Genomic DNA, 26,472 nt, shown 5'->3' with positions numbered 1-26,472 from the left:
AGGCAACATCCATGAAAAGAGAATAAAGTCACATTTCAAATCAATGACCCTTGTATATATTTGTTTGTTCATTCTTTTGAGAGAAAAAGTCATTAATACAAAAACACACTACAGTAAACCGCTGTAATGGTCATTGGGGGGGGGGTGAGTAACTCAGCAGGTCGTGCAGCATCTCTGGAGAAAGGTCGAGACCCTTCTTCAAACTCTCGGTGTGAAACCGGGCCTGAAATCCAGGTAAGTTGATGCCCCCGGCCGCTGGAAGTCTGGGGAGAGGTGGAAATTCTGCTGACCTGCTGAGCTACTTCAGCACTTTGTGTCCTTCGTCATTGCTCAAGTATCGATTGAAGCCATTGCTTGTTATTGGGTGTGGCCTGGAAGTGGCTGAGGAGGTTGGGTTCCCAGCGGTGGTGGCAGTAAGACTGGCCTGGAAGCAGCCAGGGAAGCAGTGCGGGCCGGCTGTGAGGGTCGTCAGTGGCGTCGGCAGCTCTGCCTGGTGGTAAAGGTGTGGCCCAGAGGCGGCTGAGAAGGAGGTGCGAGAAGGCGTTGGCAGCCCCGTTCGGTGGAGAAGATTGGTAGGTCTGGCCTAGATGTAGCTGGGAGTGCGGTGCAGGCCATGGATGGCATAGACAGCCCGGTCTGGTGATAAAGGTAGGTAACATGGTATGGAAGCTGCCGGGGAGGCAAGGCCAACCGGCATCGGCAGCCCGGCCTAGCGGTTAAGGCCAGTAGGTCTGGCCTGGATGTTGTCGGGGAGGTGGTGTGGCTTGGTGTCAACAGCCCGGCCGGGCGGTGGAGGATGGCGCCACTGCAGGTCTCAGCCTCCAGCGCAATACAGCAGTGGGTCTTGACTCGGAATGTCACCTATCCATGCTCTCCTGACCTGCTGTATCCTTCATCATTGCACATGTTGATCTGCTGTCGTGTCAGGTTCTCTGGATGCTTTCAAGAGAGAGCTAGATAGGGCTCTTAAAAATAGCGGAGTCAGGGGATATGGGGAGAAGGAAGGAACGGGGTACGGATTGGGGATGATCAACCATGATCACATTGAATGGCGGTGCTGGCTCGAAGGGCCAAATGGCCTACTCCTACACCTATTGTCTATTGTCTATTGTGTCGAAATTGCTTGTCAATTTCCATGGCTTGTCAATTTCAATAGCCGTAGCAGTGTAACTAGCACCCTGTGTTCTTAAAGAGACAGTGGTGTCTAATTACTGTGGGGATGCTCAGTCCGCTATCAATAAAATCTGTTATAAAAAGGTCTGTAATAACGAGGGTTTACTGTAGTACAGAATTTACTGAAATGGGACATCTCATGTTGTGCTATTTTTTCTGACACCCCTCACTTCAATAATGTTCCTGTCCTGTAACTTGCTGGAAGAGTAACCTGATACATGACAAGAACAACAGAACATCAAGAAAGTTGATGAACAATAGGGCGAAAGATGCATTGTCCAAGTAGAATAACTAATTAAGAATTAAATAGTTGAGGAGGAAGCAGCCGGTGAATACAATTACAGAAATATAAATACAGCAAATGAAATATAAAATTAAGATTGAAAAATAATTGGGATAGAAAAGTACATAGACCTTTTAAATAATTTACGTAGGTGTAAAATATCCCCCAAAATAATTCATAACTATACTTTCAGATGTTTACTTGCTGGGTCAGATAAATCGATTGGCAGTCATTGATATTATCATGTTAAGGGCCTGTCCCACGAGCATACGACCTGCATGCGGCAAGCGCGACCAAACCGGAAGCGGGAGCCGCGTGGAGGTCGAGCGATCCCCGTACAGGGCCGGTCCCACCAGCATGCGCCTGCATGCGGCGAGCGCGACCAAACCAGAAGCGGGGGCCGCGCGGAGGTCGAGTGAGTGACGTGAAGTTCGAGCGAAGTCCGCGGGAAGTTCGCTCGTGACGTACGGCATCAAGACTGTGTACGGTATCACGACGCTGCGTATGCCCGTTGAAGCCATGCGTACAGCGTCGAGGCGGCTGCGTAGTGGCATTTTTGAACAAGGTCAGTTTTTCGGAACTCCGCACAACTCCATACGGCTCCGGCGATTGAAGTGGGACCGGCCCCGTGAGGCCGTACGGCTCAAGCGACCACGTTAGGTCGCGCTTGCCGCATGAAGTTGCATGCTCATGGGACAGGCCCTTTAATAAACAAGATTCTTTGATTGCTAATTACTAGATTGAGTAGTTCTGTGGTGAGTTCATTGAACTACACCGATTTATAAAAAAGAATGTTTAATGGTGATTGTTTCAGAAAAAACTAATAGTACAGTTCACAGTGTCTCTCCCTTTCCATTTTATTATCTGATTTGCATTCTGCATAATTCATCAGTAATTATATTTTTAGTCATTTCTCAGGTACAATGAATAGCTATTGTATGCTTAAAGCTGCTTATAGCAGTGTTTTATTGACATTAGATGTGTTAAAAGCTTTACATTTACACAGGATTATAAAAGAAACATGTAAGTTGCATACACAAATTATTTGTAGATAGCTGTATTTGTGTTTCATAAATTGAATTTAGTGATGCCATACTAATGTTAATTTTCCTTCACTTTATTGTTACAATGTCTTTGTGAAACTGTGAAACCTGTTGAATTTTATTAGTGAGAATAGAGGTAATTTCTATATGCTGTCTCTGGCATTGTAACATATGTTGGATGAATAAGTGTGTATTGGTGACTTATTGCCCATGATCGTTTCTAAAATATTACTATTTTTTTTAAGGTTCGTTTGAGGAAGTCTATAATAATCAACTTTCACTGGCATGTTACTTTAAAAAGGTTGCCGACAAACTACTTTCAGATCACTTCTTTGAATCGTGCCTCTCCACCAGTAAAATGATCGTGCCATGTGGGGGACAGAAAATGGCAGAAGCAAATGCCAATATAGGCACGGCCTATGAGGAGAAAGGTACTTCAAATTAATTTACATTATTGTATGCGATAACAACTCGGAGAAATCAAATACATTTGCTATTAATCACAATCTCCTCAATGGAGGGGAAATTAAATAACAGACTGGCACTGGGTATTATTTATTCTTACACATTTTCAGTGTTTTTGTTGTTTAGATAGTGATCTGATCTTTATTGTCATATACATTTACAGGATCTTGAAAGTTTTACTCAGTGCATACATACAATTTAGCACAAATTTGCAGAACCAGAAAAAACTCCTAAACACATAGATCCCTCTGGGGAATCGGTGCACAAACGTTTTCCATGCTACATACCTATATACATATATACAGATGGAAGTCCGTGTTGGGCAGTCAGTGCAGACTATCAATTCTAATTTAGGCTAGTCAACAGAATCCGAAAAGCAAACTATTCACCCAACTCTTTTTTCCCTATTATCTATTACCTATAGCCCTTTAAAGAGGGCAGCAGGTCGAGAGTCCAAACATAATGGGAGCTGTCTTTGATGATCATTTTGTGCTAGGAATGGAATTAGGCCATTTGGCCCATCAGGGAGGGGATTTTTGTATGTAATTTATCTGCGCTGTCCTGGTTACCCTCTGTAAGCCTCTCCCTGTCTGCCATGGTGCAGCTTATGATGCTGTAATGCTTGTTTGTCAGCAGGCTCTCGTGGACAGCGGTAGAAGGTCAGCAGCAGGTTAGAGTTTAAGGTGCTTCCTGAGGACCCTAAAGTTATTATTAGCCTTATTGATGATTATTATTATCGTCTTGTCCGTCCATTTAATCAGCAGCTATCTATCTCTCCCTCCTAACCCAAAGGTGTTGCCCTCTCCACCACTAACCTCTGATACCCATACTAAGTCAAGAATCTACCTATCTCTGACTAATGATATCCACTGTTTTTGCCTCCAGAGCCTTCTGTGGGCATGTTTTCTGAGCACCAGGTTGTCAACTTCAGGACTTCCTCTCTGTAGGCTGCCTCGTCTCCCTTTGAAATAAGTGATTTGTGATTTGATCTGATATTACATATGGATCTTGAGTTTTTAAAACCATATTCCTCAAATTTGCAGAACCAGAAAACTCCTATTATATATATCCCTCTGAGAATCGCAAAACGTTTTCCATGTTTCCTTATGAGATAGAAGGAGGCAATTCAGACTATCAAGTCTAAACAGGCTCTCGACAGAATCCCTTCAAACCATTCACCCAACTTTTTTTTCCCTATTATCTATTATCATACCCATTAAAAAAGCCTTAGATTCTCTCATAAGATCATGATCATTAGTGATAGGAATGGAATTAGGCCATTCGGCCCATCAAGTCTACTCCACCATTTAATCATGGCTAATCTACCTCTCCCTCGTAACCCAATTCTCTTGCCTTCTCCCCGTAACCTCTGATACCCATACTAATCAAGAATCTATCTATCGCTGCCTAAATATATCAACTGACTTTGCCTCCACAGCCTTCTGTGGCAATGGATTCCACAGATTCACCACTCTCTGACTAAACAAATTCTTCCTCATTTCCTTCCTAAAATAACATCTCCTAATTCTGAGGCGATGACCTCTAGTCCAAGACTCTCCCACTAGTGGAAACATCCTTCCCACATCCACTCTATCCAAGCCTTTTACTATTCTGAACGTTTCAATGAGGTCCCGCCTCATTCTTCTAAACTCCAGCGAATATAGGCCCAGTGCTGGCAAACGCTCATCACATGTTAATGAAGTGCTCTGCTCTCAATTCAAGTAGCCAATCAACCAAACAACCAGAATGACAATGGGATGTAGGATGAGTTGAAGTGATTCCATAATATACCATACAAATACTTACATTTTAACAGCATGTAGATTCTAATTTGGCCAATTTTGACCAAACATTAAATGTTCTTCTTGCTAAATCTATCTGCATATAAAATGAAATAATATATGTTGACTGATTTGTCTATTTATGCAATGTGATTAGTTTCAATCCAGCAGGAAACCTTTTGGAGATGAGATACAGTGATGCAATGATAAACATTGAGGACAGTGTTGTGGCTTTGATGCAACCTTCTTTTACACCAATTTGCTCAAGGAATATTAATATTGTCAACCTGTTTGGTGTAAGATCAGATTTTGCATGCTTTTCATAGTGGACATTAGATTTTAATTGTCAATTTTCAGTGGACAGTCACAATTTAGAAAGAAATGCTCCAGCATTTCCCTTCAAGAGCGACACAGTGAAAGACTTTGAAAAGATAAAAACGTCCGGCGTGGCACTGATTGTTCCCCACTGAGGTAGTGGTTGAGTAGAATATAAGCCGCACAAAAGGATTTGTGTCCTACTGCCTTTCTGTAGCATCCCTCCTAACTACCCCTGCAACTCCTTCTCTGCCCAGTTACAGGAGGTGGGGCTGTGGATTTGTGACTAAGGATGTTCCCTGCCAAGTTTTAAAACATTTTGAGAATTACAGTTACTTTTGAGGACTGTTTTTCAGTTTTCATGTGGCCTTTTCAGCTTTTTGCCGGTCACAAAATCTGAACCAAATATTTTACCCAAGTCAAGGATAAAGTCATGGTTGAAAAGTTCATAGTATTCCTTCTAGCTGACTGTCCTTCTGTCTGTTGAGTAGTTTCCAACCCAAAACACAAGATGATTTCAGTTAATTAGGTGCTGGAACTTGATTATTCTCATTAAACAGTTCTGATGTTTTCTGGGAGAGGAGCTGAGTCTCTTCACATGTACTCATGTTGGTAAACTTAAGGGTAGTCCAGCTGCTGTGATGCTGTGAATCCTGTTTTTGATGATTCAAGTTGTCTCTGAAGAGAGCTACCTTTGCAAGATCCTTGATGCCTTCAAAATTATGCAGCAGTATTTATTTTGCTGTTGTTTTGGAGTCAGGATTTGGTCAGTCCAATGATCATTGGTACCTGTCTTGTGCAGATAATGTGTTTCCAGCAGTCAGATGGGGAATTGAGAATGTAGAGGGATGTAGAGGGAGACTGGCTTGGAAGAGCAGTGACTCCCTTTGCTCATCTCTTGTCGTCTTAGATCCTTCTCTCTTACTTGCCTCAGCAATCGTCCCTGGCCTCAACACCCTTAGATTTTCCAACTGGACGGCTTTGTCTCTGCATAAACTAGATTCCCAAATTTCTTCTAGAAACCAACCACCTTAGTGCTGCAGATTATGATATGCCCATCCTCAGCCTTTCAAACAACTCATGATGCATTGGCAGCACTAATAGCCAGGAAAGTGCAATCATGATTAACATTCGAGAATTGATTTTCCTCTGCAGTGTCCTCATATAGTAGCAGCAAATGGGCTAAAAATGGGTTGAAAACATTCTCACAATTTAAGAAGTGACCTTTTCCCATCCACTACATACAATTGCTGGTATGGTGATGCATTTTGGGGGCCCAAATATGTTTTTTTTCACTTATAAATGGCTTCACCTCTTAACCATGGCACAGTGAAATTAGTAGAGCTGTTACCTCACAACACTAGAAATTGGGGTTGAATCCTTATCTCAGGTGATGTGGAGTTTGCTTCTTTGTCTTTATTACTATGCAGGCTTCCTCCAGGTACTTCAGTTTCCACCAACACCCTAAAGACATACAGATTGAATGGTAGATTCTGGAGGCAGAGTGGGGTTGCAGATAAAATGGGTTTAGTGTAGAATTATTGTAAATTAGTGTGTGATGGTCAGTGAGGACTTGGAAAAGCCAAAGAGTCTCTTTTCATCGAAGATAGAAAGAAAATGATGGAGTAACTCAGTGGGATAGGTAGCATCTCTGGAGAGAAGGAATGGGTGGCATTTTGGGTCAAGACCCTTCGGTCTCTTTTCATGCTGTGTTACTCTATGATTATGACTTCTTGGGATCCCCAGGAGAATCTTGTTCATGTAAGAGCAATAAAGGGTATAAAACTAAAAGGAGGTAGGAAAAGTGCTGTGCATTGCTTTCACCTTCACTTAGCATGTTGGGCATCTGTTTTGCCTGATGCCCACAAAGATGGTTTTGATCTTTGGAATCATTCTTTTAGAAATTATATATGCTTGTGTTCTCAATATCACACAAGAGAATACCATTTTAAATTGCGTAGAAATCTATTATAGTAACTAGAACATGGAACATTGAACAGTGCGGTGCAGGAATAGGCCCTTCTGCCCACAAAGCCCATGCCAAATATGATTCCAAGTTAAACTACTCTTCTCTGCCTCCATGTGCAATTGAATATTAGCAGGTTTCAAGGATTTGGATAATGATGGAAGGAAAACACTCAGATAATATAACATTTAAAGCAGTAGCGTTTATTAAAGACACATTTAAGCACAAACCACCAACAAGAAGTGAGCAATAGAATGGCAATACAACTTTGTGTAAAGCAACCATAGAGACACAAATAAACTACAATATAAATGGCAGCATAAAATGGCAAATAAACACAGAGTCTCACATATCCTGCAACCCCGAAGGCTGTTACTTCGGAAGCTGGTCGGGAACTCTGTTTAATAGTCTGGACTGGAGAATTTTCAAATTATCTTTTGAAGAACCTGTGTTCCTGGTACCACTCCAGAAGCTCGGCTTGAGGTGTCTGATGAGCTCATGTGTCACAGGCATTTTTATACATAAATGCTTATTCTTATACCCTAATCTGAGAACAGCAGTAGACTATGTATTAAAATTGGCTCTCCTCCTCAGTGTTAAAAACAGTTGTTTGTTGCATCAGGTTCTGAGCTAGTCTTGGATGTCTCTGAGAAGGTAAAAGTTTATCTTCTTCCTAGGTGCCCTGGCAGCTATGTTATCAGAGAACTTATGATCTCCTGATTCTTTTACATGTCCAAACATTCTCTAATTCATCTAATTATTTTTCTAAAGGAGCCTGTTTCTGTGACAAACTAATTAATTAATTAATTGATTGATTATCATTGAAAACATTAGCGACACAGTGGTGCTGGTTTCCAACGCGAATGGCGACGGACGCATCACACATCTCTGTCCTCCAGTTCTTGCGGACTTCCGCCGCTGGAAGTATAGGATGTTGGTGTGTGCTTTATCATCATTCCTTACAATGCTATTGTACGACAGTGTTCGCAATTTCTACTGAAGTGTGGATAGCCGTTGGCTCGCTTAGAAGCTCATCCGCCCTTTGACAGGTCTTGTTTTTGGTCCTGCTGGCGGTCCACAGCCCCCTCCTCACCTGGCAAACCAGGTGGGTGAGAGACGGTTTAGTCGCCGACTATCTGACCATGAAGCAGGTAGCACGGGATTACATGGTGCCCATGGCGGGGGGAACTCCCCCCGACCTGACCTCCATGACAAATAATAATAATAATAATAATAAATTTTATTTATGGGCGCCTTTCAAGAGTCTCAAGGACACCTTACAAAAATTTAGCAGGTAGAGGAAAAACATGTAAGGGGAATGAAATAAATAGTAGAGACATGACTAGTACACAAAGTAAAGACAGAATACAATTCAAAACACAATATGAGGCAATTAATGCACAGATGAAAAGGGAGGGGGACGTGGGGCTAAGGATAGGCAGAGGTAAATGATGCTATTAATTTAGCTGAGAAGCTTGCATATGGTTGTTGGATGACAACTCTATTTTAGTTAATACAGTTTGCTTTTCTTTACATTACAGCACAGGATCCATATCCCTCCATGTTCATGTGCCTATCTAAAAACTTCTCAGATGCCATCAGTGTATCTGCCTCCACCATCACCTCTGACTGCACTTTCCAGGCACCTCTGCAAATAATCCCATGAAGGTCAAAAGAGATAGGGTATAATGTGAAATTAAAAGTATGCAAAAAGTAAAAACGTGGAAATTATGGTGAATGGGAAAGAAAAAGAATAACAAAGCATTGCGTAACAAAATAGACTTGAAAACTTGAAAAATATGTCACAACATTTAAAATGAAAATAATGCTGTGTTGAATAGTAGCATGAGTGTTTGGATTAAAGGAAATGGATAGCTTCCAAATATCAGGAAAAACGTTGTTGAATCGGGAACAGAAGAGTTTCAAAATTGGTAAGCATTTTAATAATTTGCAGTTTCAATTTAGGAAACATGGAGACAGAAAAATAGGTGTAGGCCATTCAGCCCTTCGAGCCAGCACTGCCATTCAAATTGATCATAGCTGATCATCTAAAATCAGTACCCTGTTCCTGCTTTTTCCCCATATCTCTTGATTCCTTTAGCCTTAAGAGCTAAATCTAACTATCTCTTGAAAATATTCAGTGAATTGGCCACTGCATTCTGTGGCAGAGAATTCCAGGGTTTCACAACTCTCTGAGTGATTTTTTTTTCCTTATCTCAGTCCTAAATGGCCTACCCCTTATTCTTAAACTGTGACCCCTGGTTCTGGACTCTCCCAAATTTGGGAACATTTTTCCTGCATCTAACCTATCCAAACTCTTAAGAATTTTATATGTTTCTATAGGATCCTAAATTACAGTGAATACAAGCCCAGTCGAGCTTTGCAATCAATTGGAAAATTATATTTACCAATGAGAAATAAAAGTGAGAATGGTAAGTCAGGGAATTGGACTTGTTATCTGTGAATTGAAAAATATTGGCATCTATGAGTAAAGAATGAGTGACTGAACATCTTACATTTTCACCTGACTGGACAGAGACAAAATAGTCAAGGTTACGCTTGATAACCTGTAGTAGTGACTAAATCTATTGGAAGGCATTTGATAAAGTTCTTTCCTTACTTCAGCTAAGACTGTTAACTGAAGTTTAAAGTCACAATGCCTGAAATTCATTCATACAGCTCCAAAAGGCTTGTTTCGCTGTCCAATATCACTTGCTGTTCATTTCTGGCTATATTACTTCATTTTTCAGCAGGGTTTTTGTTTTCACTTACACATTTTGCTCTGGCATAAACCATCCAGAATAGTGGGGCGACACGGTGGCACAGCGGTAGAATTGCTGCCTTATAGCACGAGAAACCCGGGATCGATCCTGACTATTAGTGCTGTTGGTACGGAGTTTGTACATTCTCCCTGTGACCGCGTGGGTTTTTCCATTGTGCTCTGGTTTCCTTCCACACACCAAATACATACAGATTTGTTGGTTAATTGGCTTCAGTAATAATTGTACTTTGTCCCTAGTGTGTAGGATAGTGCTAGTGTACAGGGATCGCTGGTTGGCACGGACTCAGTTGGCCGAAGGGCCTGTTTCCACGCTGTATCACTAAACTAAATTAAACTAATCTAAACTAGTGCAACATTCAACATTTTTTTCTTTAGTGAGATTTTCAACATCACAGGTCTGAAAAATGACAATTGCTATCTACTCACAGAATGGCTGAGTTTTACACTTCCGCTTTCACCTTTAAACATACTGGTTAAAAGGCCATGATGCATACCACATGCTTTACTCCTGCAGTCTCAAGTACAATCTGTTATTTGTGAAATGACCCTGGACTGGTGGGTCATGGTTATTCTTTTTTTAATCTTTGGGATAATTACTGCTGCTGACGTCTGTTCCTGGGATGTCAGGACTTTCATATGAAGAAAGACTGGATAGACTCGGCTTGTACTTGCTAGAATTTAGAAGATTGAAGGGGGATCTTATAGAAACTTACAAAATTCTTAAGGGGTTGGACAGGCTAGATGCAGGAAGATTGTTCCCAATGTTTGGGAAGTCCAGAACAAGGGGTCACAGTTTAAGGATAAGGGGGAATCTTTTAGGACCGAGATGGGGAAAACATTTTTCACACAGAGAGTGGTGAATCTCTGGAATTCTCTACCACAGAAGGTACTTGAGGCCCATTCATTGGCTATATTTAAGAGGGAGTTAGATGTGGCCCTTGTGGCTAAAGGGATCAGGGTATGGAGATAAGGCAGGTACAGGATACTGAGTTGGATGATCAGCCATGATCATATTGAATGGCGGTGCAGGCTCGAAGGGCCAAATGGCCTCCTCCTGCACCTATTTTCTATGTTTCTATGTTTCTGTTTGCTGCTTACTGCTGCATTAGGAAGGTCAGGGAAGGAGAGACTTCCCCTTTTTTTTCAGCCCACAGCACCAGGCAGGGTGGACATTATTCTCTTGTTTCTACAGAGATCTCCTTGGCCTCATCCTAACATCAGTGCATATTTGTAGCCCTGGATGTTCTCTCTACCCTTCTTGCACAAAGAACATTCCTTCAATCTATCCATTCCCCTTGAACTCCTTAGTATACTCTTGTATTTTGCAATGTCAGCACCCCATCTCCATCCTTTCTTTTGCTGGATTCATTCAGTAGCAACATCAGGTTGGAAGGGTCTCGCTTGTATTCTGGTGTTTTCCGTTAAGATCTATCTGTAAAGATATCACCTACTGTGCCACATGATGACTGCCGAGAACTTGCAATACATCAATGGGGAGTGCTACACCAAACATCACAACATAACTGACAATTGTGTCTGTGAACCTTTGTGATGTTTTTAATATTTAAATAACTTTCACAAACAGCGTTAGCATGATCTGCAACACAGTTTTAATGCCAAAGAATGTGGTATTCAGTGATTTCCAAATCATGTAATTGAAAGGATTGGGAAATTGGCTAACCCGTAATAGACGGAGAGTAAGGATAATGAGCAATAGCTAAAATGAGTTCAATGTTGGTGGTGACTCCTGCATTACGATCATTCAGATAACAGATATTCTTCCTCACAGAATTCACAAATCTACCCCAAAATTTGAGATATAGAATAGAATTCATAATTTATTTCAGAGAAAGCAAATAAATAAATGTGTATGTGATGTGGAGGTCGCCTGCAATCTATACTGGAGGTGCAAGTATTTACCTTACTTACAATCAGAGATAGACACACAATGCTGGAGTTACTCAGTGGGGCAGGCAGCATCTCTGGAGAGAAGAAATAGGTGACGTTTCAGGTCAAGACCCTTCTTCAGACTGCTTATAATCAAAATTGCTGATAAGAAACAAAGTTACATATCAAAGTTTATCAATGACACGAAGTATAGATAGCATTGTTAACAGAACAGATGAAAAGATGAACTTTAAAAATGTTGATACGTTAAGTAAAAAGGAAATTAGATTTAAATAAAACCAGATCATCTGCTTTGAATATAAAAAGCATTGAAGTGACTACTTTTAAATGGTTAAGAATGAGGAGCTATAGATATATAGATCCATAGATCACTAGTGGCATATTAGTTTAGTTTATTGCCATGTGTACCGAGCTACTGTGAGAAGCTTTGTTTGCATGCTATCATCAAAGAAAAGACTATAGATGATTACAATCCCTTCAACAGTGTACAGAAAAAAAGATAAAGGGTACAACCTTTACTGCAAGATAAAGTCTAAGACTTTTGCCTCCAAAGTCCAATTAAAGAGAGGACGGTACAGCAGGGAAGAAACTGTCTCTGAATTTGGAGAAATGCATTTTCAACCTTCTGTATCTCTTGCCTGATGGAAGAGGAGAGAAGAGTGTGTGACCAAGGAGAGACTGGTCCTTGATTATACTGGTGCAGCATGAAGTGTAGTTGGAATCAATTGAGTTAATTAAAAACTCATGACAGGCTAGTGAAAATATTCTGTTCGGCCAGTAGAATGCTAGGGAACTAGAATGGAATGCCTGACGGGATAAAACCTATCTGCTGTGGTTATAGGTTTTGAAACAAAATACTGTAAAACAAAAAAGAGGTATATAGCCTGGAGTATCGATTTTCAGGATAAAGAAACAATTCTTTCCATGCTGACTTTGGCCTATTTTATCATGTGCTTACAGTACCCTAAAACTTTATCCTTGATGATGGTCTCTAAAATCTTACCAACTACTGAGGTCACCACCGCCTGTAGTTTTCCCTCTTTTGCCTTGCTCCCTTCATGAACAGTGAAGTTACATGTGTGATTTTCCAGTCCTCTAGAACCATTATTGACCCTAGTGATTTTCTTGAAAGATCACTATTAATGCCTCAATAATCTCTACTGCTATGTCTTTCAGAGCCCTGGGGTACAGTCCTTTTGGCCTAGGTGACTTACCCACCTTCAGACCTTTCAGCTTCCCAAGCACCTTCTCCGTGGCAATAGCGACTGCACTCACTTCTGGTCCTGACTCTCTTGAATTTCTCGCGTGTTCTGGTGTCTTCCACTGTGAGGACTGAAGAAAATAACATTTTGTCCTCTATTTCGTTGTTCCTATTTCTGTTCCTATTTATGCAGCCCAATTAGTTGCCTTAATGATTCAAGTAAGATTGGAAATGTTACTCATTTTTCATCACATATATATTGGGTATATTCATTGGATATGAAATCAAGAATGCAAATAAAGGAACATTTCCAGGTAAAGAGCACTGGCCCATCACTAACCTTACCCTCTATTCAAATTCTTAAAAATGAAAATGATAGCAGGTATCAAAAAATGCGGTCACAAATAACTTGCCTGACTTTATGTAGTGATTGAATCTTTAGTGTAAGTACATTATTTTGTATTGAGTGATGGAACTGGAAATGCTTGTTTTTATCATCATTTCATAGCCTTGGCACCATCAGAATTTTTGACTATCACAAGAGAACATGAACTCCATTGTTGTGGGTGTGATGAGGTTTTCCCAGGGAAAAGACAGATTAGAAATGATTAGCATGACTTTACTGTTTCAGCATAGAAGGAGGTCAGGCAGCCCTTGAAATCCATTTTTATTTCCAGCAGAGCAACCCCATCAGTCCTTTTTCTCTTCTGTTTTTCACTGTCGCTCTGTGGTTTATTGTCACATGCCCATCAATTCCTCTTTGTTTTTTATGTTGTTTACCTACAGTGGAATAATTTAGCATTGGGGTGTGGAAGGAAACCAAAGCATCCTATTTAAGCCCATACAGTTAAACCCCTGTCACACTGTGCGAGCTGACCCACGAGGTACCCCGAGTTTAAAACGTGGTAATCACGTACAATTAACGTAGTGGTAACGTCGGAACTCGTGGACGCAACTTAGCGACTCGTGGCGCTAATGGCAGGCACCCGTGAAACTTGTTAACTCTTGGAAAAAATTAAAACATGTTTAAAGTTTTCCACGAGTAAAATGTACTGCTGAAGTTAAAAATTGGAACATTTAAACTCGTTGTAAGAACGTAGTGGCCCGTAAATTTACCTTAGTGTCTCGTGAGTCTACCGTGGGAACTCTTTAACTCAGCAGGCAGGCAGCATCTCTGGAGAGAAGGAATGGGTGACGGGATGACATTTCTATTGAACCTCGCAATGAAAGGACATTGGATTTCATATAATGGAGTTACCCTTGTACTTCAGCGTACTTGTTCAAAAGTTTACGGCCGAACTGAACTCAAAATGTGGTTTGTATATCAAACATGCATGTTACAAGCACTAACCAACCATTGACAGATGAAAGATACATGCAACTCCTGGAAAGCGAGCGATAATTAGTTCCGTGTGAAGTTCTTACCGATAGTAATAATTTGATTCGGAATAGTTTAAATCTACCGAGTAGCATCTAGTTTACACCCACTGCCTCCATACTAATACACGTGTATGCACATGTTGTTTCCTCCATATACCACCGGTTGTATAGTTATTTAGGTGTTTTGGCCACCCTGAGTCTGAACGGCGCTGTAATACAGAGCAAGTCTTTATTTCTATTTCCCTTTGTGAGAATATTTTTTCCCTGATCATCTTCAGTAAATAGACATGCGGGCGGCTCGAATAATGTTCACATGTTGCCTAATCGCTTTCCAAATATTGGAACGTGAAATTATATTTTATCTACCGTGCAAAGCTTCATTTCAGAATGCCAACTGCATTGAAGTCTTTCGCTGCTTGGACGCGGGCTGTTCACTGCAGAAAATGACTATTTGTTTCCCAGATAAGGACGCGATGCAGAATTAGTTCGGGTACACAGTGGGATATTGCTTAAAGTTGTATATGTGTGTTGGTGGAGCGAGATCTGGGTGTCCCGGAACTGCACTGGTTTGTTCCGCGACAAGCCGATTGTACCACCTTCACCGTTTGTAACACCTTTTCCCACGGACATCTTTCAGAACAAGCTCAGAAACGGCTTCTCTTTCGACCGTTTTCAGATGAGCCAACAGTGTGGAGAGGTAGGGTTAAGCGACTTTTGGCTGTAATGAATATTTGTCACCGAACCAGCCGAATTCCTGGAGACCCAACACCACATATAGCTCGTTCTACCTGTTTAGCTTACAAATGAACCCCCCATCCCCACCAACCCTCGGAGAGAACAGCAAAGGTTCTTTGTTCTTGTTCCAAATTGTTAAAGAGTTGAAGAAATGTGCCTTTTTCCACGTGCGACTCAAGAGTATATTTAATTGTCATTTGGACCCCTGGAGGTCCAAACGAAATGCCGTTTCTGCAGCCATACATTACACACAAATAGACCCCAGACACAACATAATTACATTTTACATAAACATCCATCACAGAGCTGTGATGGAAGGCCAAATAAACTTATCTCTCCACTGCACTCTCTCCCCCCCGATGTCAGAGTCAAAGTCAAAGCCCCCGGCTGGCGATGGCGATTGTCCCGCGGCCATTAAAGCCACGCCGGGTGGTGCGAGGTCGCACACCGGGTCTTGATGTTGGAGCCCCCGGCGTGCGCTCGCAAAGTCCCGCATTCCAAGCCGCGCGGGGCAGTGGTGCTAAGCCCCGCTCCAGGAGCTCTTCGACCCCGCAACTCGGGTGGGAGAAGTCGCCGTTGCAGGAGCCCTGAAAAGCGGTCTCCCTCCAGGGATCCGCGGGCTCCCGGTGCCGCCGTCCCCAGACCCGCAGCAGCAGCCTCCGACTCAGCAGCAGCAGCGGCGGCAGCAGCAGCAGCAGCAGCAGCAGCAGCAGCGGCAGCGGCAACGCTCCTCCACCGCTCCACCCGCTCCGGTCTCGGCCAGCTCCGCGACGGTGAGGTGAGTCGGCACCAGAGTCCCCGGCTTCTTCCGTTGGAGGCCGCTCCTCGTTGCGGCCCCAACGACAGCTGAGACCCGACGAGAAAAGGTCGGGTCTCCAGTGCAGGGAGAGATTCAAAAGTTTGCCTGACAATCCTCAAATTGCTCTGCTTGCTATCTCTCTTTAATTCTTTTGATTTTTCTGATGCCCTATTCACACCCAGTTCCAATCCGATTTGTTCTGGACCTGATCTCACACATTGTTCATACCTCCAAGTTTATGCCATATCAATCACCATAAATTTTGGACTGGTTCATCTTTCTTCGCAATCTTTTTAAACAGCAAACGGGCAACTGATTGAATGATTACTGCATTGAAAAGCTATTTTGAAGAATCTGCACAGTGTCTCAATTGTGCAGCAGCTCCACAAATAATAACAGAATCATATATTTTTATCACAGTTAACATCTTTAACACTGTTGCTTATTAAAACAGACCTTCATTCACGGTGGCTCAAGAGTAACTCGGGAGGGGAACTCGGAACATCGCAGAAATGACAAGTAAACGGCAAACTTATTATACCCGTGGGAACTCGGTTAAATTCTTGATCATACACTTGGAATCTCGTACACAACCATGAGTCTTTTGCTCGGGGTACCTCATGGGTCAGCTCACACTGTGACAGGGCTTTTACAGAGGCAAACTCCATACAGATAGCACTGGAGGTCAGAATTGAACCTCGGTCCCAGCAGCAGTGAGGCAGCAGAACTGACTGCTGACTGCTTTGCTGGCCTTTTAAGTGAATTATGTACCTTTATCCTTTATGTCTTCCACCAGCACATGCCACAGCACCCACCCCATCAGTAATCAATCATTGTTAGTCATTTTATCAATACCCCAAGCCACATCACATGCATAATCAGACTTGTGCCTGCCAGTCATTCTGAGTTCTGTTTTCTAGTGGTGTATCAGGTGGCATATTTTTGGCTAAAATGGTTTAACACTTAGTTAAGCCTTGGGCCCTGAATACAAGTAAAATTTGCAAAGTCATGACTAGTTTAGGTGTAATTTTTGCATTTTTGCATTTTTGCATTTTATTGTTCTGACACTCTGCTGATTTGGGTGTATCAACAGCAATGCTTTGCAAAGTTTACTTAGAATCAATGCAGACCATTTAGCTGGTGTGATGTTTTTTAAAGAAATTACAAGGTAAATGTTGATCCTTTGGTGTATACAATTCACCAGCAAATGATAGGTAACTTGGAATATTACAGAGCTGAAATTTTGAATTAGGGTATGAAAATTCAGAAGTTTTCATCCCCCAAAACTCAGAAGATTTCATCAAACAAACTGATCAATAAATGGAATGGCCTTCAACTGGAACGGCGACTGTCAGAGTGGATCACACACAAACACATCACTTCTTTCACCAGCCTGTGTGAATGTTTTAAACAGCGCTCCCCCTCCCCCTCCCCCCCCCCCCCCCCCCCCCTGTTTGCCCTGTCTAAAAAAAATCACATGGTGCAAAGCCAAGGTGATACAGACACACACCGCGATGAACAGGAAGGTTGGAACTGTAATTAAGATGGCTAAAGCACAGTGTACAGCAAGTCCTTTAAAAGTGGGGGGGAGAGGGGGAAGAAGGGGGGAGAAGGAGTGGAGACAACTTTTAAGACGACAGATAAACACGGCTGTGAAGCTCGGCAGACGTTTAGCATATCCTTGGTTCTGAAAACTACTGCTTACCTTTTATTTCCCCAATGAGCCAATGAAATTCACCAGTCACGGCTACACCTACAAGTCAGCACGGCTTACAACCCACCTACAGCATGAACGCTACTTCGGCCTCAATCCAGTGCCGCAACTCATTAGGACATTCGATCCTGGCGAATGTCACCCACCTACATGCCGTGAGAATTCTCGCTACGATAGTATGGGTGTTGCGGGCCGAAGGTCTGGTTTCCACAGGGCTAGTAAGAATTGTGGGCATTTTGTGAACAACTGTTGCAACAACTTGTATAAAAATCCGAGGCAAACAATTGGGCTGCAGCCACCCAACAAGCAAAATTCATTTTGTGAACACAAACTCGTTAAAAAGGTGATGCAAACAATTGGGCAACAGCCACCCGACAACCAAAATTCATTTTCTGAACACAAACTTGTTAAAAAGGCGAGGCAAACAATTGGGCAGCAGCTGCATCGAGGGGACTCACCGTGGAGTAGACGTGCGTTCAGTGTTATTCGCAGCTTAGAGAGCCGTGACCCTCTCGCTTCCTGGGTCTGGCAGAGACTGAGTGAGGGACTACACTTCCGGGTTTTATAGTCCCGACCCCCTGCCGCCAGCGGGGGCAGCAGAGAGAATGGGGATTTTTAAAAATAACATTAATATCTCTCTGATTTTTCATCGATGGGAAAATTCCTCCTGTCCCGGAGGCGGCGGGGGGCTCTGAGCGAGGTGGCCAAAAATTACGGCCGTAAGTGGCGGCGTTCTGTCGGAAATCACACCACAGTGAGCCAAAAGTGGTCAAGATCAGACTTTTAGTAATATAGATAGTACCATGATATATTAGTTTTGTAGCAGATCTTGCTCTATACCCATCAATCCTTAGTTATGACCAAGCTTCTTCCAGGGAGCACTTTAATTAGTACAAATTAGGATCCAGTGACGATTGCATTGTCGTCTTCCTGTTGTGCCGACAACATAAGGTGGATCTGTTACAATGCTACTATGATCCACCAAGGGTATGAAATTGAACTTCTCAAACCAGTTTCCTTCTGGTTAACATATGATCCGCAGTACCCCAGGAACCTTGCTTCCAATGGCAGTAAGCAACCCAGTCTTTACCTGCACTGCACATTCAGTTACAGCTTTGTACTAAAAACAACTGAGCATGTAGCTAGTAATTCCAATGGTTTAAAATCTGCTATAACACCAATGAACTCTCCCAGATTATATCCATTCCTGATGGCTTCTCACTGAGTTAAAATCAGCCCTACAATAATGACATAGGCATACTTATTTACATTCTGACATTTTTCAGAATGCAAAAATGTCGGCAAACATCTTATTGGACTTATCTCCAATTTTCTCACACATCTGAAGAGAAGCAGCACAATAAAAACATCTGCTGCTAATTCAGGAAACATGTACGTAATAAATGTAATATGGATGTAAAAATTAAAAAAAGCATTACGAGAGACTATCTGCAAGATGGCAGACATCTTAAAGACCATGGCAGCTAAAAGATAAGATTAATTATTTTTTTTTGTAATAATACTGAAGTAGGTTTTTTTCAGTTAGGGCCAGATTTAGTATTTTTAATTTATTATTGTCATGGAGTGAGATACGGTGAAAAGCTTGTGTTGCATGCTATCGTCAAAACCTACTATACATGATTACAATCATTTATACATGTAAATAAGTGAAACAATTGTAGTGGGTCATAGTACGTCTTCCGGGATAGCATGCAAATAGACCAATGTTCCAACACCACCTTGCAACTTTCAAGTCTCGAATCATTAAAAATATTAAGTCTGATCTTAGCCTAAGGAGTTATGCTTTACTTATTTTCTCGCTTTAAGGCCTGATATCCTAACGGTCTTGGATTGATGATGTTGGGATTGGCCTGGTCCAGCGCAATGCAGTTGGTTCCTTTCACTGCTGCTCAGTGCAGCTGCTGCAAGCTCCATTCAATCTGCTCACTCACCTGGCTGTGGTATGGCCTTCAGCAACCGCCCGCACCAACACATGACCTGACACCACTGCAACCGTGCCATCTGACCCCTCCGCTTCCGTCTGCCGAGATCGCCATGTCCCACTTCACGAGTTGACAATAAAACTTTAGGGTGCTTCTGAGGGTGAGCTGGCAGACCGTTCACAGCCACTAGGTTTCCTCTTGAGTACTCTGATTGCAGGGTGCTGTTTGTGGGCCGTAAGAAAAAAGCAAATACATTTCTAAAGGGTGTATTTACGCTGTATCTTTTAATGACTGAATCATCATGTAAGAGTGGCAAAGAGTAAAATGAAATTAATCTACAGTGCATAGATTAAGAGGGGTGGGAGAAGTCTCCAATGGCACATAATCTAGCGGGTTTGATTGTTCTCCTTGGCTCTGTTGTCATAAACCAGTGGGGTCAAATGGGCAGTTTCAGTGTCATGCTCAGGATACAATTAAAAAATTCTGAGAGTTTGAAAAAAATTAAAATGCAAATACTAGTTTCCTCTCTCACCATGACCTAACCTTTATATCACTTTATATATAACATATATATATATAAAATATATATTTGGCAATTTTAATGCTTTTATTTTCAGCGTGACTTTAGAGAATTAAATATTTGAATTCCTAAGTTACTGCTTTTTCCCATGCTCTCACTAGCATATATTTCTATTTATATCTTCCATAATGTAATACCTCACGGGTAATTATATTAAATTTCCTTTGACTTCTCCTTGCTTAATTTGATGATGTGGCTTCATCTTCTAGATGTCTTTCATAGTCCTACTTGTTAATTACTAAATACTAATTTGCCTTTGGAATATTTTCAAGTTATTTTCTCTATTTGAATCCAAATCAGAAACTGAGCAAAAGTGTATCCAATACTGATTCTTGGGATACAATATTAGTAAATCTTGTAGAGTCTAAACCATCATACATAATTCCTTGCGTTTTGGTGCATTATCAAACTTTTCCAACCCTGTATCTTACCTGACGCTGCAGTAAATACTAATGAAATTCAGACCATTTTATATGTTTTGGCTGGAAACAAGGTGTTTTTCTTGTTCGTTTTCTAGGTCTGCACAAAACTTGAGAGTCTTCAATTTACACCAGAAGTCTTTAATGATTTACTCAATGCTGGCAGCAAGACAACTCCAAAATGGCTGCACTCTCTCACACTATCTCCCTGTTGGACTGCAACCTTGTCACGGTCAGGGAGCTTGTGTGTCTCAGTGACCCCTTAGACCTATGCCAGCGGGAGATTTGTCTCCTGTTAGGGTCTCCCATGCTGGACAGGTTGAAGGGTGGAGGCTAGATGAAGAGTGATCCACTGGTCCTCCAGATTGGAGGTTGAGCACAGGGCTAACAACCCTGTCTCGTAAAACAAATATTTTACGGAAACAGCAACTGAAGAAATCAACATCACTGAGTGGAGGACCTTCATTGCTGCCCTACATGCCAGGACGCATAATAGGCAGTAAGTAAGTAAGTCACACACTACAGACAGGATAAACTATATACATAAACAGCTCCCTTTCTCCTGTGCAGCGCCACCTGCTGCACAGGAGGAGCAACGGGTCCTCCCACCCACACAGCCCACCAAACATCACATTCCCCCTTTCCAGTTTGAACGTCTCCAATTGGCTGGACCTCACTTCACTTTTTTCCCAGCCTTTTTTGCGTTTCACAACCCTTGCTAAAGGCTCAGAATCAACAGAGTTTTTCTCAGTGTTCTCTTTTGAAGAGATATCAGTATTTGTTTTATCTGTATGCTGTTCTTTCCCCCACTTGACTGTAGTTTTCCTCGGCATTCGTCAGCGTTTTGGATGCGAACGCGATTGGTTCTTCCTTGCCGTTTGGCGTGGTTTGTGAGATTACAGCTCCAAGACCATACATCGATGCATCGGTGGCCAACGAGATCAAACTTCCTTCAACCTGGTGAATGCGCGGTCACACTCGTTGCACCAGTCCCATTCATCATCCTATTTTTGCAGGTTGTTCACGCACTTGCTGACCATGTTGCAATCCGTGGTAGATGACAATGCCATAGTTGATCCATCGTAGGTCAAGGCGTTCATGTCAAGCTTGAAAGCATGGATCCAGTCGATGGCGCACAGGGATCTACCTTCTTTACCAACAACGATCAGCGGCAAGATCTGTGTCAGACCATTACAGGAAACGGCAACAGTGCATTGCGTTTTGTGGGAATGGGCTGAAGTCCGTATCCGAAAAGGCGGATGTTGGCCGATTTCAGTTTCGGCGATCCGATCCTCTTCCAGATGTCCTGACCCACTACCGACACAGACACACCAGTGTCCACATTGAACTGTAGATCGACGTTTTGTCGGTGATCGACACCCCGAGCAATTTAATAGAAATGGTCTCCGCGATTTGGTCGACTGTGTTTTGCGCTTTCTTGCCCTTTCTCAGCTTTCCTACGGATTGACACTGCCTGGAGATGACCTTTTCGGTAACAGGCATAACAAACGGACTCGATATACGGGCACTCACGGGTGATGATGAGCAGTCGAGCCGCACCGGTAGCCGGGTTTTGAGCCTCCATCCACAGGGGGACGGCTCTTCTGAAACTGTCCCACCTTCTCCGGGTTTGCTCTGGGTCGATCAAGTGATTTCTTGTTTATGGAACCTGGCGTTGTGGACGTGTCTGATGAACTGTATGCACCTCCTGAGGGAGCTTCAACGCTGTTTCACCGGCCATTTTGTGCAGTTCTTTACTTAGCAGCTCGGCCATCTTAGCACACTGCAGCACATTATTCAATGAGGCATCCGATTCCTTGAGAATCACCTGCTGGATGAATGCATGCCTGCAGCCCATGACCAGTCTATCCCGCACTTTTTGTAGCATTGAGCTTTAAAATCACATGCCTTTGCCTTGGTGCGAAGTTTGTCAAGAAATTCGGTGATCGATTGCCCTTCCGATTGCACGGTCCGGTAGAAATCGAGGCGAGTTACTAGGAAATTTTGACTTTCTTCGAAATGCAGCTGCAAAGCTGTTGTGATTTCAGCATATGAAACTTCAGTTACTTCTTCTGTAAGTAAATTTTGCAAAAGTTTTGCAAAAGTTTCTGGAGACATTGATCAACACAAGAGAGCCTTCTTCTTCAGGTCAGCAGTAATTACCATACTTTAAAAATAAAACTCAGCTTGCATTAAATACGACAACCACCTTTCTCGCTCGGGATCAAAACGATCAAATTCCCGAGGCTTTGGACGCAATCCAAAGTATCCCACTTCTGACACCACTTTCGTGTTCATTTTCTAGGTCTGCACAAAACTTGAGATTCTTCAATTTGCAACAGAAGTCTTTAATGCTTTAATGCTGGCAGCAAGACAACTCCAAAATGGCCACACCCTCACACACTACAGACAGGATAAACTACATCCAAAAACATCTCCCTTTGTCCTGTGCAGCACCACCTGCTGCAAAGGAGGAGCAACGGGTTCTCCCACCCTACACAGTCCACCAAACATCACAGTGTTGAATTTCTTCAGGAAGAACATTAGAGAGTTTGAGTTCCAAATCTCATTTATGAGGGAAGGGTTCCTCTTTCCCTAAAATAGACCAATTCAATCTTTAGGGAGTTATATCCCTTGAAATTCATGTAAAGAACTGGGTAGCTATGGGGAGCGAATTACACAGAAATCAATTCTTCAATGAACTTGACTGCATGCTCGGTTTGACTAATCTGAGACACATCTAAGAGCATTGTGAAATTGCCAGTATTAAGAAAGCATATGGTAACATATAAAGAATTAACACCACATTCATGTTGCATAGAGGGACTGGTAGTATAAGGGGTAAGAGTGTTGTAAAAACAAGCCTGAAGGCTTTGTGTCTCAATGCAAGGAGCATTCGTAATAAGGTGGATAAGTTGAATGTGCAGATAGCTATTAATGACTATGATATAGTTGGGATCATGGAGACATGGCTCCAGGGTGACCAAGGCTGGAAGCTGAACATCCAGGGATATTCAATATTCAGGAGGGATAGACAGTAAGGAAAAGGAGGTGGGGTAGCGTTGCTGGTTAGAGAGGAGATTAACGCAATAGAAAGGAAGGACATTAGCTTGGAGGATGTGGAATCGATATGGGTAGAGCTGCGAAACACTAAGGGGCAGAAAACGCTAGTGGGAGCTGTGTACAGGCCACCTAACAGTAGTAGCGGAGTTGGGGATGGCATCAAACAGAAAATTAGAAATGCGTGCAACAAAGGTAAAACTGTTATAATGAGTGACTTCAATCTACATATAGATTGGGTGAATCAAATTGGCAAGGGTGCTGAGGAAGAGGATTTCTTGGAATGTATGCGGGATAGTTTTCTAAACCAACATGTAGAGGAACCAACGAGAGAGCAGGCTATTCTAGACTGGGTATTGAGGAATGAGGAAGGGTTAGTTAGCAGTCTTGTTGTGCGTGGCCCCTTGGGCAAGAGTGACCATAATATGGTTGAGTTCTTCATGAGGATGGAGTGTGACAATGTTAATTCAGAAACAAGGGTCCTGAACTTAAAGAAAGGTAACTTTGAAGGTATGAGACGTGAATTGGCCAAGATAGACAGGCAATTGATTCTTAAAGGGTTGACGATGGATATGCAATGGAAGGCATTTAAAGACTGCATGGATGAGCTACAACAATTGTTCATCCCAGTTTGGCAAAAGAATAAATCAGGGAAGGTAGTGCATCTGCGGATAACAAGGTAAATCAGGGATAGTATCAAAACAAAAGATGAAGCATACAAATTAGCCAGAAGAAGCAGCCAACCTGAGGACTGGGAGAAATTCAGAGTCCAGCAGAGGAGGACAAAAGGCTTAATTAGGAAAGGGAAAATAGATTATGAACGAAAACTGGCAGGGAACATAAAAACTGACTGCAAAAGTTTTTATAGATACATGAAGAGAAAAAGATTAGTTAAAACAAATGTAGGTCCCTTGCAGTTAGAAACAGGTAAATTGATCATGGGGAACAAGGACATGGCAGACCAATTGAATAACTACTTTGGTTCTGTCTTCACTAAGGAAGCCATAAATAATCTGCCGGAAATAGCAGGGGCCCGGGGGTCAAATGAGATGGAGGAACGGAGTGAAATCCAGGTTAGCCGGGAAGTGGTGTTAGGTAAATTGAATGGATTAAAGGCCGATAAATCCCCAGGGCCAGATAGGCTGCATCCCAGAGTACTTAACGAAGTAGCCCCAGAAATAGTGGATGCATTAGTGATAATTTTTCAAAACTCTTTAGATTCTGGAGTTGTTCCTGAGGATTGGAGGGTAGCTAATGTAACCCCACTTTTTAAAAAGGGAGGGAGAGAGAAAACGGGAAATTACAGACCAGTTAGTCTAACATTGGTGGTACACAAAAATGCTGGGGAAACTCAGCGAGTGCAGCAGCATCTATGGAGCGAAGGAAATAGGCAACGTTTCGGGCTGAAACCCTTCTTCAGAGTCTAACATCGGTAATGGGGAAACTGCTAGAATCAGTTATTAAAGACGGGATAGCAGCACATTTGGAAAGTGGTGAAATCATTGGACAAAGTCAGCATGGATTTATGAAAAGCAAATCATGTCTGACGAATCACAGAATTTTTCGAGGATGTAACTAGTAGAGTGGATAAGGGAGAACCAGTGTATGTGTTATATCTGGACTTTCAGAAGGCTTTCGACAAGGTCTCACATAAGAGATTAGTATACCAATTTAAAGCACATGGTATTGGGGGCTCAGTATTCATGTGGCTAGAGAACTGGCTGGCAGACAGGAAGCAAAGAGTAGGAGTAACGGGTCCTTTTCACAATGGCAGGCAGTGACTAGTTGGGTACCGCAAGGCTCAGTGCTGGGAACCCAGCTATTTACATTATATATTAATGATTTGGACGAGGGAATTGAATGCAACATCTCCAAGTTTGCGGATGATACAAAGCTGGGGGGCAGCGTTAGCTGTGAGGAGGATGCTAGGAGGCTGCAAGGTGACTTGGATAGGCTGGGTGAGTGGTCAAATGCATGGCAGATGCAGTATAATGTGGACAAATGTGAGGTTATCCACTTTGGCGGCAAAAACAGGAAAGTAAACTATTATCTGAATGGTGGCTGATTAGGAAAAGGGGAGATGCAACGAGACCTGGGTGTCATGGTACACCAGTCATTAAAAGTAGGCTTGCAGGTGCAGCAGGCAGTGAAGAAATCGAATGGTATGTTAGCTTTCATAGCAAAAGGATTTGAGTATAGGAGCAGGGAGGTTCTATTGCAGTTGTACAGGGTCTTGGCGAGACCACACCTGGAGTATTGCGCACAGTTTTGGTCTCCTAATCTGGGGAAAGGCATTCTTGCCATAGAGGGAGTACAGAGAAGGTTCACCCGACTGATTCCTGAGATGTCAGGACTTTCATATGAAGAAAGACTGGATAGACTCGGGTTGTACTCGCTAGAATTTAGAAGATTGAGGCGGGATCTTATAGAAACTTACAAAATTCTTAAGGGGTTGGACAGGCTAGATGCAGGAAGATTGTTCCCGATGTTGGGGAAGTCCAGAACAAGGGGTCATAGTTTAAGGATAAGGGGGAAATCTTTTAGGACCGAGATCAGGAAAACTTTTTTCACACAGAGAGTGGTGAATCTCTGGAATTCTCTGCCACAGAAGGTAGTTGAGGCCAGTTCATTGGCTATATTTAAGAGGGAGTTAGATGTGGCCCTTGTGGCTAAAGGGATCAGGGGGTATGGAGAGAAGGCAGGTACGGGATACTGAGTTAGATGATCAGCCATGATCATATTGAATGGCGGTGCAGGCTCGAAGGGCCGAATGGCCTACTCCTGCACCTATTTTCTATGTTTCTATGATGTGCCTCCTTTGTGAAATGGTTTGAGCTTCCATTGAGGTACTTAGATTTTGGAGGCATCCATTTTGCTCCATTGGTAGTACTCATTTTAACTCTTTGACCTTTGTCAGCTTTCTGA

At 42.5% G+C, this 26,472-nt stretch overlaps 1 protein-coding gene across 2 annotated transcripts in view; it reads left to right on the top strand.

The window, feature by feature from the left end:
• ttc29 (tetratricopeptide repeat domain 29) overlaps window positions 1-26,472 on the top strand; it is a 323,363-nt gene that overhangs the window by 65,891 nt on the left and 231,000 nt on the right. For both annotated transcript variants that reach the window (XM_055646422.1, XM_055646429.1), the window contains exon 5: window positions 2,745-2,930. In XM_055646422.1, coding sequence (XP_055502397.1) covers window positions 2,745-2,930 — 186 coding nt within the window. The remainder of the gene's footprint in view (window positions 1-2,744; window positions 2,931-26,472) is intronic.

This window comes from Leucoraja erinacea, chromosome 1, assembly GCF_028641065.1.
Source record: "Leucoraja erinacea ecotype New England chromosome 1, Leri_hhj_1, whole genome shotgun sequence".
NCBI lineage: Eukaryota > Metazoa > Chordata > Chondrichthyes > Rajiformes > Rajidae > Leucoraja > Leucoraja erinaceus.
The sequence above is the reverse complement of the archived record's forward strand: the minus strand, read 5'-3'. Positions and strand labels throughout refer to the sequence as shown.